This window comes from Bombus impatiens, unplaced genomic scaffold, assembly GCF_000188095.3.
Source record: "Bombus impatiens unplaced genomic scaffold, BIMP_2.2 scf_0361, whole genome shotgun sequence".
NCBI classification, from domain to species: domain Eukaryota; kingdom Metazoa; phylum Arthropoda; class Insecta; order Hymenoptera; family Apidae; genus Bombus; species Bombus impatiens.
The window spans coordinates 150486-162497 of NT_176780.1; the positions used below are offsets into that span (position 1 = coordinate 150486).

General features: G+C 28.1%; 4 protein-coding genes across 7 annotated transcripts; 2 read left to right on the top strand and 2 right to left on the bottom strand.

The window, feature by feature from the left end:
- Positions 1–307: 307 nt before the first annotated feature.
- LOC100742266 (chondroitin sulfate synthase 2) lies at positions 308–3758 on the bottom strand. Of its 2 annotated transcripts, none has more exons than XM_003489704.4 (6): positions 2467–3758; positions 2060–2367; positions 1396–1986; positions 1047–1322; positions 797–980; positions 308–722 (listed from the first exon to the last, which is right to left on the bottom strand). In XM_003489704.4, the coding sequence occupies exons 1-6, from the start codon at positions 3131–3133 to the stop codon at positions 412–414; spliced, it is 2337 nt and encodes a 778-aa protein (XP_003489752.1). In that variant the 5' UTR covers positions 3134–3758; the 3' UTR covers positions 308–411. The 2 variants fall into 2 exon arrangements, with proteins under 2 accessions (XP_003489752.1, XP_024223545.1); XM_024367777.2 differs by having other exon boundaries at positions 2443–3758.
- A 163-nt stretch (positions 3759–3921) lies between these two features.
- On the top strand, positions 3922–5765 carry LOC100742389 (evolutionarily conserved signaling intermediate in Toll pathway, mitochondrial). The gene is made up of 2 exons (XM_003489705.4): positions 3922–5279; positions 5352–5765. The coding sequence occupies exons 1-2, from the start codon at positions 4409–4411 to the stop codon at positions 5639–5641; spliced, it is 1161 nt and encodes a 386-aa protein (XP_003489753.1). The 5' UTR covers positions 3922–4408; the 3' UTR covers positions 5642–5765.
- Positions 5766–5899: 134 nt separating this feature from the next.
- Positions 5900–8913, top strand: LOC100748967 (alanine--glyoxylate aminotransferase 2, mitochondrial). Of its 2 annotated transcripts, none has more exons than XM_012385939.3 (8): positions 5900–6275; positions 6464–6552; positions 6641–6825; positions 6914–7229; positions 7331–7534; positions 7613–7927; positions 8046–8302; positions 8368–8913. In XM_012385939.3, exons 1-8 carry the CDS (start codon positions 6206–6208, stop codon positions 8378–8380), a joined length of 1449 nt encoding a protein of 482 aa, XP_012241362.1. In that variant the 5' UTR covers positions 5900–6205; the 3' UTR covers positions 8381–8913. The 2 variants fall into 2 exon arrangements, with proteins under 2 accessions (XP_012241362.1, XP_003489726.1); XM_003489678.4 differs by having other exon boundaries at positions 8046–8297.
- Positions 8492–11646, bottom strand: LOC100743143 (transmembrane protein 64). 2 transcript variants are annotated; one of them, XM_012385940.3, is made up of 4 exons: positions 11382–11646; positions 10244–10836; positions 10002–10163; positions 8492–9920 (listed from the first exon to the last, which is right to left on the bottom strand). In XM_012385940.3, the coding sequence occupies exons 2-4, from the start codon at positions 10772–10774 to the stop codon at positions 9756–9758; spliced, it is 858 nt and encodes a 285-aa protein (XP_012241363.1). In that variant the 5' UTR covers positions 10775–10836; positions 11382–11646; the 3' UTR covers positions 8492–9755. The 2 variants fall into 2 exon arrangements, with proteins under 2 accessions (XP_012241363.1, XP_003489679.1); XM_003489631.4 differs by having other exon boundaries at positions 11394–11644.
- Between the last annotated feature and the right edge of the window lie 366 nt (positions 11647–12012).

The following is a 12012-nucleotide window of genomic DNA, read 5'->3' on the forward strand; positions in this document are numbered from 1 at the left end:
TGTAATTATATGATCTTTACTTTCTTATATAATTTAAAGCTGGAAATCTTGCCAAAATATTTTATGTAATTTTTAGGAAACTGGCTATTTTTTTTCGATTCTATAGTTTTCAATTTGATTATTTGTGTTTTTTTAAATAGTTGTAAATATCTAAATGTCATGCATAGCACATCTTATTGATTTTCTCTTACAACCTCTTTATAAATATAAAATTATGTGATGCGTTACGAAAAACAAAAGAATTGAACGCTTGTATTGTTTACGAACTTATTTATTTAAATAAAATGTATAAATTTAATAAAGTATTCATTATAATATGAATTTTATTTACATGCATAACATGTAGAACATTTTAATATCCTTTATATCAAACAAAATAGTAGTATTATTTGGTAATACTTCCCTTACAATTTATCTTAGTAAACTATTTTTATAAGTTTCATAGTCTAGTATTAATCTAGCAAGTTGACTACGCCGTCCTAAATGATGATTCTTCGACCGTGTACAGAAATTGCTGATATTATCAGTTGTATCAAAGCAATCAACATTTTTATACCTTACTTTGAGAGCTGGTTCTATTGCGCGTAATATATGTAGGTTACTGAAAGAAACAAACATCTCGTATAAAGAAGTATCGGGAATATTCTGTGAAAGATTTAGCATCGATGAAATATCTCGATCGGAGTGTATTATTGGGATGCTAGCCTCAGTGGTTTTTCTCACTGCAAGAAAATGTAATATATTATATGAAACTAATAATACAAAAATATACATATAAATAGGAAAATATACATACTGGTGTTATAGTCTCTAACATAAAAGGCGATATTATTGAAATTATATTCGTCGTATCTTCCATGATTGCGATTAATATCCGTGTCAACTTGTTTTATATCGTTCATATGAGCTATATCAGGATGGTATTCCATGAAAGGAATTGGACTGAATACTTGGTATTGGTTTATGGTATTCATACGGATCTAAATATTAAATTTTTAATTAATTTGTATATACGAGATTTTTGTTAGTACTAATAATACACATACCCTATTTAAATAATCCAGCCGAAGTTGTATTCCAGTTTCGACGAGAAGTATTAAACTTTCGGGTGAAAATTTTCTTATACATAAATCTGCAATAGCTATGTTCAGCAACTGATTTGTTTCAATGGTCGTTACAATATTCGGTAAGCGTACAGAAAGCCAGGTAATTTTTGACTGTTGTTTCTTATATTTATCAGCCAATGATAGTGCATATTGTTTAATCTCATAGTATATATCTGCCCTTCCTTTAGATGCAGAGTCAAAATTATATAAAAGGACCTACATATAAATAAACAAGGTTAAAAAATACATAAAAGAGATTTTAAAAAATTAGCTCAAAAGAAATATTAACCATCATAAGGAAGGTTTTGTACTTTTTTTCCATACAGTCTATAGCATAATGCTCCAAAAAGTTCAGCGCATCCCGTTTCTTTGATGGATTTATGGTTAGTATTATATTTATTCTCGTGTTTTCTGTTACATACGGAACAGGCAAGATCTCAACTTTTCCAAGCGGTTTGCACACTTCAACCCTCTTCCTCAATATTTTACCAGTATTAACATTGGTAAACTCCAAGTCTAATATGTAATTCATTCCTCGAGATGCATCGAACTTTTGATATCCATTCAATAATTTATTAAATTTGAATGTATATTGATAATCAGCGATTATACTAGAAGCTGTAATATTAATCGTTCGATCTATGTCAAATTTAGCATCGGTTTTTAATTCTTGTACAGTTGAAAAATCAGTATTTAGAAATATGTGAGTTTGATTAAAATATGACCATCGTAAAATATCAAAACGACCAATAGCTTTATTTCCTGGTTGATTACCAATTGGCCATGAAACATTGCGTTCTTGTGGAGGCCCTAAAATTGCCATATTTAAAATCGATTTCCGAATATTGGAAATCTTTTCTTGAATTTCCACGGACTTTGTCTAAAATCATTAAAAATCTGTATAAAATGTAGATTACAACTGAATTAATTTTTAATACATTCAACACACTCACTGCTGCAAAATAAGTGTTCAATTTGTAGGCAAGAAGGTGGTCATATATTGGATATATTACAAGTGAACTTAGAAATTCTTTATTTCTAACTAATTCCTTCAGATTCATCTCAAATAAAAATGTTGGTTTCAATTTGGTATGCCAAAATTTCTGACCTTGTATGTGATTAGAGCAAGGTGTCGAGGTAGAATGAACAATACATCGTCCAAAATTGACATCATCCGAATCAGAATAAGCATTTTTTACACACCAATCCAAATTGTTCTTTAATTCTTGTATTATTGAATTACTCAGAAGAATTCCTGAATCTGAAAATTAGAAAAAATTTATTATTAGTGAAATATTAAAGGAAAAAAACTATACATGTGAATAAATGAACAAACAATATTTAAACATGCTAAGTTTACCCAAGGAACAATAAGTTGGAGTGTCTCCAAGAACCCCCACATGAACATTTTGACTTACACTAATCTTGGTAACGAATTTTACTAATTTTTTAACATTGATGTAGCTTACATCTTTGATTAAGAAATAGTAATCATAATTTTCCAAATAATTATCAATTATATATTTCATAGTATGGAATGGTTTCAAAATGCTTCTGGTATCTGTAAATCCAACTATACCAGGAAGAGTAACATTAGGCTTTGTTCCTTCAGGTATAGAAATGAAATATCGTACTTTGTCTACAATGTGTGCAATAGTTTTATTAATTGCTATGTCTCTACTATATAGGTACTGTTGACTTGTTATCACTCCAATGAATAATTTCTCTCTGATTCCAAGTTCTGTAGAATAATATCTTGGACGTACTAATGCTTTAGAAACTTTTTGTGCCTGTTGAGGTTTGCTGTTAATATTTATTTTTGGTTCATATTCGTCCAAGTCATCTTGGTAATTTAAATAATGCATTGAATACTCTGTGTTCCCATTAGAATTATCTACATTAATTGGTATTAACATCATACTGAAACTTAGACCCATGCTAATCCCAATTATTAAATGTATATTTGCCCAACAATGGGTTAAAAATATTTTTAGCACAGGATTCATTTTTTGATAGTGTTTGGTCATATACTATATACATGCAATGAATATATCAACATTTATTGTACAAAAATCATTTTCTTTTATATTACAGATTTTATGTTATATTCAATCTTATGAGCAATCATCCTTTACATTGGACCATTAAATATAAAAATATATATTCATTATCTTTAATAACCTATAAAACAGTCTGCAATTATGCAAAGTTTAATAATTTCCTGTTAGTATATTATTCATCAGCCACATCGTTAATTTATTGCAAAAATACTGTGTGTATGTGTTTTTAATTATTTACCTATTATATTTATTAAATAAGATTGACAGAGTACAGGTTTATCATTCATTAAAAATATTCTAATACTTATGTAGTAATTTTTAAATATCACTGGTTTTAATTCGTTTGTTCCTTAATGGTAAATGACATATAATGTGATATGACAATAATTTGAAATTTGAAACATTTATCCTCCATTATATTAAATACCACACATATAATTATTTCTCTAATACATTTACAACAGTGGTTCTCAACAAATTTTGCAATCAATTTCTTCTATAAGAATGCTAAACTAGAGAGGAAATTTCTTCTCTGGTCAAACTATGGTTAAAAGATTTCACTAGAGTATGGATAGATAATAGCAAAGAGAAAACGAGAATGTTTACAATTGTAGTCCAATGTTCTCTGAAGGTGTTCACCTTCACTCTATGTATATAATATGTACATATAATATATAATATATAATATATATATGTACATATATACATATAATATGTACAAGACCTATTTAATTCCATCATAAAAGTTTATGGTGGAACTAAATAGGTTCTTATATATGCTAGTGTGGAAACGAACTGGGCACATTATAAACTTTGCAGGTTCTTGTATATGCTAGAGTGGAACACCTTCAGTATTTGGCCGTTGGGGGCAGCACTAATCCGTACACACCCGGAACTATAAGCTCTCATTCTCTCTCTGATAATAAATACCAGTTAGTAGTGGCTATATATCAACATGCTAAATCTTTCATCAATAAGCACTTATATTTTTTTGTTCAATAGATATGTATTATTGAAAAATATATAATAAAATTGTACTAGTATTAAATACTGACTGATAAATCAGTACTAAAAATAAATTTATGTAGAATGTTATTTGTATATTTACATATCTGTATTACAAAATTTATTAATTCTCAAGAGGAAGTTATACAGAAAAATCACTGACGACGTTTATTTATATTTAATTGTATATTTAGGAATTGTATTTAAATTAAAAATTATAAAATTTTCTCTAATAATATGAATATGTTAATGAGAAGCATAATCATCTCGTTAAATAAATCACAAGTAATTAAAAAACATGCAAGTGTACAACAGACAATTGTTAACAATTTTCATAACAATAAAATTTTATATAATAAAGATAATCCCGATAGCGACGTTATACCTTATCGTTTTAAGGTGCAAATAAAAGAAAAAAGAACTTTTTTGGAAATTATACGTATATATAAAAGGGATGACCATGCTAGAAAAGCACAATTACAATTCATACCAACTGCTTTAAAATATATGGATGAATTTGATGTAAATAAAGACTTAGAATGTTACAAGGCATTATTTGATATATTTCCAAAAGGAAGATACGTACCAGAAAATAAATTTCAACATATGATGTATCATTATCCAAAACATCAGGATACAGCTCTATTAATACTTAACAAAATGGAAAGTAATTTTGTAATACCTGATTATGAAATGCAAAAGATGATTAAAGATACTTTTGGTAAATATGGTTTAGTTATGAAAAAATGTTGTAGCATATTTTATTGGTTACCAAAATTTTCTCAACTAAACCCTTGGCCACTGCCAACACCTATACCAACAGATGCAAAAGTACTTGCCCAATTTGCAATAGCAAAAATGTCGGGCGTAGATGTACAAGCTAATGCTACTGTATATAGTACAAAGGATGTACCTGATGCAATTGACGATACATGGATTGTATCTACCATGAGTGAATCACAACGAAAACTTCTTGCTGTACAACCAATTGATAAATCATTAACTGTTGAAGGTCCTTTTGTAGTTTGGGTTGATAAATATTATATAGATTATTTTGTATTAAAAGGAGAGACAATAAAAAGGGAGATTATTTATGAAAATTATGATGGTAAAAGAAAATAAAGAATCTCGTATATTTCATATTAAACAATAAAAGTATTAATTGTTGTTTTATTTTCAGATATAACTAAATTGAAAATTCCATTTTGGGAAAAGCATAACTTTAAAATACCAGTTACTATTCATGAACAAGAAGATGGTGTATATTATGCAATGTGTGCTACAGGTACATCTTCTAAAGATTCCCTATTATCATGGATAAGATGCTTGCAAAAAACAAATCCGATTTTAGAAAAAGTACCAGTAACATTTAAATTAAAATCAATTAAAAATGAACAATTATACATCAAAAATGATAAAAAACCTGATGTAAAACAAATATCTGGGAATGTGGATGCAACAGAAAAATAGTTTATTAGTTTATGTAAATAAATTCCAACTGTAAATAAACATGTTTGTACAATAACAACTATATAATTTTTAATATAAGTTTTCTTCAAAATGTATAATAAAAGATTATGTTTTCTTAAACTTAGCATAGTTTTCCGAATATAAATTGAAGTAGTACGAATTCAATTTTAATTGAAAGTAATATTTCAGCGCGGTTATCCATTACAAATATGTATTCACAATGGAACACTCTCGCCTATCAATATTCTTAAAATATTTTGACCTTTTTCATACACACAGAACTGAACGTGCCTCATACATACTTTATGCGCGAATGTTTATATGAAAATAAATTTGCTTAACTTTTAAATTCATGCATACATAATCGAGTAACATTCGTAATAATCGTAGTGAGTGTTCGATTTTCAAACAGTTCAAACATACAACAGGAAACTCGTGCAAATAAAGATAAATATTTTTAATACAATCTAATAAAGATAGAACTTAAATTATATTGTTAATTTCCTCCAAAAGTATAAGATAGTACTCATATTCTGATAATTAAAAAATAAAGTTTGTAGCAATATGTTAATAAATAAGTGTGTTCAAGTCACCACAACTTCTGCTAATTTATCATCTTTTATAAACTTAAAATGTAAGTATTTTTTTATTTATTAAATTTCAAATAATTTATTAAATACTGAATTATTTTATTACCGAAGAAATCATTCATTATATTCAAATGTGCTATACGAGTTTTAATTTTCACGATGCACTAATTGCTTTTTAACCGATGAATTTTTTAAATCGCAAAAGATGAGTAACATATCATTATTATCTTAGGGTTCTCTATACAAACCAGAAATTTCGTCACTACGGTGACAGATGTTTCAAAAATGCCTGATTGCGAATACGTACCTTTTACCTACAAGGTGAGATCTTTTGTTTGCATGTCGAAATTATTTTTTCCATAATACAAATACATAAAAATGTCTACTATTACATTTGCTTACGAAACAGATTACAAATTATAAAGAAATTAAAAAGGCATACGAATCGATCATATCTCCTTCTTTGAAGCAATTTTACAAAGAACCATTATTAATACACGAAGGTCGAGGGCAATGGTTGTGGGACCATCGTGGAAAACGATATTTGGATATGTTCGGCGGGGTTGCTACTGTGTCTGTTGGTCACTCTCATCCGTAAGAACAGCATAAAATAGAAACTAATAAAAAATGCAATAAAAAAAGATTCATAAATATAATAAATTAAGTGATGCATATTTTTCAGAAAAATAACAGCTGCTATATCTGAACAAGCGTCTAAATTGAACCACGTATCTTCCGTTTATATGCATACCCATTTATATGAATATGTAACCAAGTTAACAACTAAATTTTCAAACAAATTGAGAGTAGTATATCTAACAAATAGCGGATCGGAAGCAAACGAATTGGCGTTTTTAATGGCTAGGATTTACACGCGCAACCAGAATATCGTATCACTAAAAAATGGATATCATGGTGCAACTTATGGAACCTCAGCATCTACAGCCATGAGTACATGGAAATTTCCATTCGTTGCACAACCACCTGGCTATTTACATGTATACATATACAAATTCCTTCCGAGATTATTATTGGATCTTTGATTTAAATGCCTGAACCGGAAATAGATGATTCTATAATCAATGTGTAACCATTTCAGGCGGTATATCCAGATGTATACAAAGGTGATTGGGGTGGATCAAAATGTAGGGATTCACCTGTACAAGTGATAGGAAGGGAATGTGATTGTGGAGATGAAGAATGTGTAGCTTCTGAAAAATATTTTCAGAAATTCGATGAATCATTTCGTTTTAGTTTGGCAAGTACGCACAGCGTCGCAGCGTTTGTAGCTGAAAGTATACAGGTATTCTGTGCTTCATTCTCAATTTTTCTATTTATAATTATTGACAATTACTAATTACAAAGGTTGTACAACTTTTAGGGAATAGGAGGTGCAGTTCAATATCCCAAATATTTCCTTCAGAAAATATATAATTATATCCATGAAAAGGGTGGTCTTTGTATAGCGGATGAAGTTCAGACTGGTTTCGGTAGGACGGGAGAACATTTTTGGGGTTTTGAGAACCACGATGTGGAACCGGATATAGTAACTTTAGCAAAGGGAATAGGAAACGGATTTCCTCTTGGAGCTGTAGTGACAAGTAGTGAGATTTCCGAAAGTTTGAATTCAGCATTGCACTTTAACACGTTCGGAGGAAATCCACTTGCGTGCATCGTAGGATCAACGGTATTAGATGTAAGTATATTTCACTCTATATCTTTTTTTACATCTTTCCAAAATTACTTTATAATTTTTTTAATTATTATAATTATTAATTAATTGTAATATATAACGATGAATTAAAATAATTTAGATTATAAAAGAAGAAGATCTTCAACAAAACGCATATACAGTCGGGACACATTTGATCGATCGCTTAAGTACTTTGTTATTAGAATTTCCCAATATCGTTGGTGATGTTAGAGGAAAGGGATTAATGATTGGAATTGAATTAATTTCGAACTTCGAAACGAAAAAGCCGTTACAAACGGAATACGTGCTTGAGATTTTCGAGAATATAAAAAATATGGGTGTTCTTGTTGGTAAAGGAGGGTTACATGCAAATGTAAGGTAACTGATGATTAAATATTTATAAAATTTAATAGATGAATATTTATGATGTTCAATGTACATAGGTGCTTCGAATAAAGCCACCTTTATGTGTAACGAAAATGGATGCAGATTTTACTTTTGCAGTTATTAAGAGAACATTGGAAATACACCAAGAAAAATATAAGCAGATTAAAGGATAAACGAATGTAATACGTGAATTCAGGTCCTTTTATTTGATATAATTATGTATGTTACATTTGTACAGTATATGTAGTTCTTTCATTTTATTCATGCAAATTGATTGTGTTTAAGTTTATTCTGTACATGGTCATTTACGATAAGCATGAACAGTGAAAATTAATAATTATATACAAATATTTGTTTCCTTCATTTGTCCTTCAATGAAGTACACTCGGACACCTATCTAACGCGTTCGAGTATCTACCTATCGTGAACATTCGCAAACGCTGTGTGGCTGATAGATATCTGAATTAAAACTATAGTATGTATTAAAAGCAAATGTTTAAATTCAGTTTGAAAAGAATCGTAATTTTCATCCATACATATAATAAAAGGACGACAGAAATTGTAATCAACATTTTTATCTGCAGCTTCAATTATTAAACAGTCAGTCTTCGGAAAATAAAATGCGCATCAAATTTACTTGATAATTCGTCATATAGCATTTAAATATTATTTGATTATTCCCTGTTATTTTCATGCAAAATGCAGTTTTCTATATATTACATGTAAATTGCGGAAATGAAATACTTAAAATCACATATACGAGTACGTAAAGCAACTTGTACGAATTAAATAAGTTATTGCTTTTGATCTTAATACTTTAAAATCTCCATATTTCATATACTTGTTTAATTGTACATTTTTCTTCTATAATCTTTTCTTTCTAATTAGTTTCTCAATATGTTCTTTCATGTAAAATTCAAATTAATACATGTTTTGGAAGACTTTTTATATTATGTAAAAATACTACCCAAAGTAAATGCAAAGCTGCTAACATTACATAAAAACTATTGTATATCAACAAATGTAAATGCACTCAAATTTTTTAAATATGTGAAGACAACAATATATGGGGATTTCAAATATGTAAAAAATAAGATTTGGCACAAAATCTGTTTGTTTGAGAGAAAAAAAATAAATAAATAGAAAAATGTAATATCAACATGATACTCTATTTGCCCTTGTTATTGTCTAAAAATGCTCACTAAAGTATATTTAATAAAGCAATTATTCGTTATACTGTTGCTTGTATCACAAAATACTCAGTACTTTTAGAGTAATATTATGTTGAAAAGATGCATGTATAACTCTGTTATTAATGAATAATAAATTGAATTTCTCCAATCTACTAAACATTCTTTCATTAACTAGCTTATAACAAAGTGAATAAAATAGAGTTAAATATGAAATATGTAGGCACCTAATTAAAAAATAAAATTTCCAATTTTTAAGCAATCAGATTTGTTAGAACGATTTTAGAGTCTGGTAATGTATCAAGAAGGTAATGAGAGGTTTCAGCCATTGAGGCAAGATCAGCTTCTAATAATGCCAGTTGAAGTTCCCTACGTGCTTTTTGTAAAACATATACCATCAGTGAAATACCTATTAGAATCTGAAAGTAAAATGGAAAAATTATTTGCACTTTCAATATCATAAAAAATGAATCTTAATTTTTTTTATACTAAAAATATACTTGGAAACAGAAAACAATGTAACCAGTTGCTGCTGTTGATCTATCTTCAAGGACATCTTGCATAGATCTTAAACTACTGCCCAGGTAAATATTGATGATTTGAGCAGGTAGTAAACCTAATGCACTAGCTATATGGTATCGAATACCACCCATATTGCTTACCTAAATATTTGTGTATATTGTTAACAGTTTTTAATATGCTTTTTATCTATATTGTTAAATATTAATCAGAAAGTACGTACCGCAAAAATGGTATTTTGTAGACCGAAAGGAATGGGAGTTAATCTTGCAAATAACACAACCTTGAAAGCTTGTGGTCCAGATATAACTCTGAGAATAGCTCTTGCAGTATCATTTTGTAAAAGAGCTCCAATAGGTAATTTAGATGACAATGCACTAAGGGTAACATGTGCTATAGCTATTCCTAAATTGGCAGACAAAACTACCATGACAATGCCTCTTAATATGCCAAATAAATAACCACTAGCAATGATAAGGAATAAATAACCGATTACAATAGGGAATGAGACCACTGTGAACAATGCAATGAATATTACAGTAACAATCCATATGTTCTGATGTTCAATCCAATAAAGCAACACTTTAATATAGTCTCTGCAGATAAAAACAATTGCACCCAAAAGTGCCAGCGTAGCAATTGTTACTACAATGTAGCACACTGAATTTGAGTGGATACAGTTACACTGTATCGAAGTAGAGTTCTTAGATGGACGAACACCAGTTTCCACATCTTCTATATTAATTATATCCATGTCCAATATGTCTATTCCTCATTATGAATAAGGAAAAAATCATTCAATTCTTTTGCTATGACCTGTTTGAAAAATGTCAAATGATATGTTAGGTACATATAATACATTTGCTTCTTATCAGTTTAATATTAGGTAATCAGTAATATTCAGTAATATATCAGTAAAATATATATTATATTAAAGGGTAATGTATTTGATGGTATTAGAAAGAAACATATCAGTTCATTTGCCTTAAATATACGTATTGTTATGTATGTTATATATAAATCATTTATGCAATAATTTTTTTATAAATTTTATGATACTTAAATATGTACTTCAACTAATTTATACATTTATAAAACACAAATGTTTGATTATAGTGTTGCGATCATTATAGTACCATGATTATAAATAAGACCACAGAGAACTATTCAATTTTGTATTTATTAAATATTTTTATATTGTTTACATAAAAACTAATTTCCTCAGAAACACGCGTAATACGGGAAAGAAACTTTCTGGTACAACAGAAATAACTCTACATTATTGTCTTAAATTACTGTAATCATAAATTCGTAAAAAAGCATGCAAATAAAAAATAACACGTAATAATATTTATTTTTACCTTATCACCTACCATAATAAACAATTTCGTAAATCGCAATTTTCTATACTTTTCCTATTATCATCAGATATTAGCAATATTATGTTTTATTTTCGATTTTTCTTTCATCCGTTATCATTCTTATCGAAAAATATAATAGTTTTGTGATAAAAAGATAAATAACATAAACTCGTAGAACATAATAATTGAAATCCGTTTATGATTTTCGTTTACGTCAAGCACTCTGTTGGTGTGAAAGCAGGAACATTTCATTTTCCAATACCACGCAGATTTATCAAAATAATTCCCATAACAATTCTATTATCTAATATTTAAATTAACAAAATTCTAAATATCATACTTAAAAACATATTTTTAATAAAAAAATTTTTCAGGATCTAGATATGGTATCTATAAAATTATAGTTATATTTGAAGAAAATTTATATTAAAACTTGAAATGTTAAAACTTTGATAATTAACTATTAACGGGTATTATTTAAATCATAATTTTTATTCAAATTTGATAACTCTGTTTTCGATGTATTATTCAAATCTTTTATTGTGTAAAATTTCAACTTTTTTCTTAATTACATATTATATCATACTATATAAATTAATACATTATATGATACATTAATTTAAATTGTAAT

Bases quoted from the DNA above. Each gene is read 5' to 3' on its own strand.
- LOC100742389 (XM_003489705.4), top strand. From the start codon at position 4,409: ATGAATATGTTAATGAGAAGCATAATCATCTCGTTAAATAAATCACAA. The intron at 5,280-5,351 runs GTAAAAGAAAAT...TTTTATTTTCAG, and splicing joins TATTTATGAAAATTATGATG to ATATAACTAAATTGAAAATT.
- LOC100742266 (XM_024367777.2), bottom strand. From the start codon at position 3,133: ATGACCAAACACTATCAAAAAATGAATCCTGTGCTAAAAATATTTTTA. The intron at 1,987-2,059 runs GTGAGTGTGTTG...TAATGATTTTAG, and splicing joins TGAACACTTATTTTGCAGCA to ACAAAGTCCGTGGAAATTCA. The intron at 981-1,046 runs GTATGTGTATTA...TTTAATATTTAG, and splicing joins GGCTGGATTATTTAAATAGG to ATCCGTATGAATACCATAAA.
- LOC100748967 (XM_003489678.4), top strand. From the start codon at position 6,206: ATGTTAATAAATAAGTGTGTTCAAGTCACCACAACTTCTGCTAATTTA. The intron at 7,230-7,330 runs GTATACATATAC...TAACCATTTCAG, and splicing joins AACCACCTGGCTATTTACAT to GCGGTATATCCAGATGTATA. The intron at 7,535-7,612 runs GTATTCTGTGCT...TACAACTTTTAG, and splicing joins TTGTAGCTGAAAGTATACAG to GGAATAGGAGGTGCAGTTCA.
- LOC100743143 (XM_012385940.3), bottom strand. From the start codon at position 10,774: ATGGATATAATTAATATAGAAGATGTGGAAACTGGTGTTCGTCCATCT. The intron at 10,164-10,243 runs GTACGTACTTTC...ACAAATATTTAG, and splicing joins TACAAAATACCATTTTTGCG to GTAAGCAATATGGGTGGTAT. The intron at 9,921-10,001 runs GTATATTTTTAG...TTTTACTTTCAG, and splicing joins ACATTGTTTTCTGTTTCCAA to ATTCTAATAGGTATTTCACT.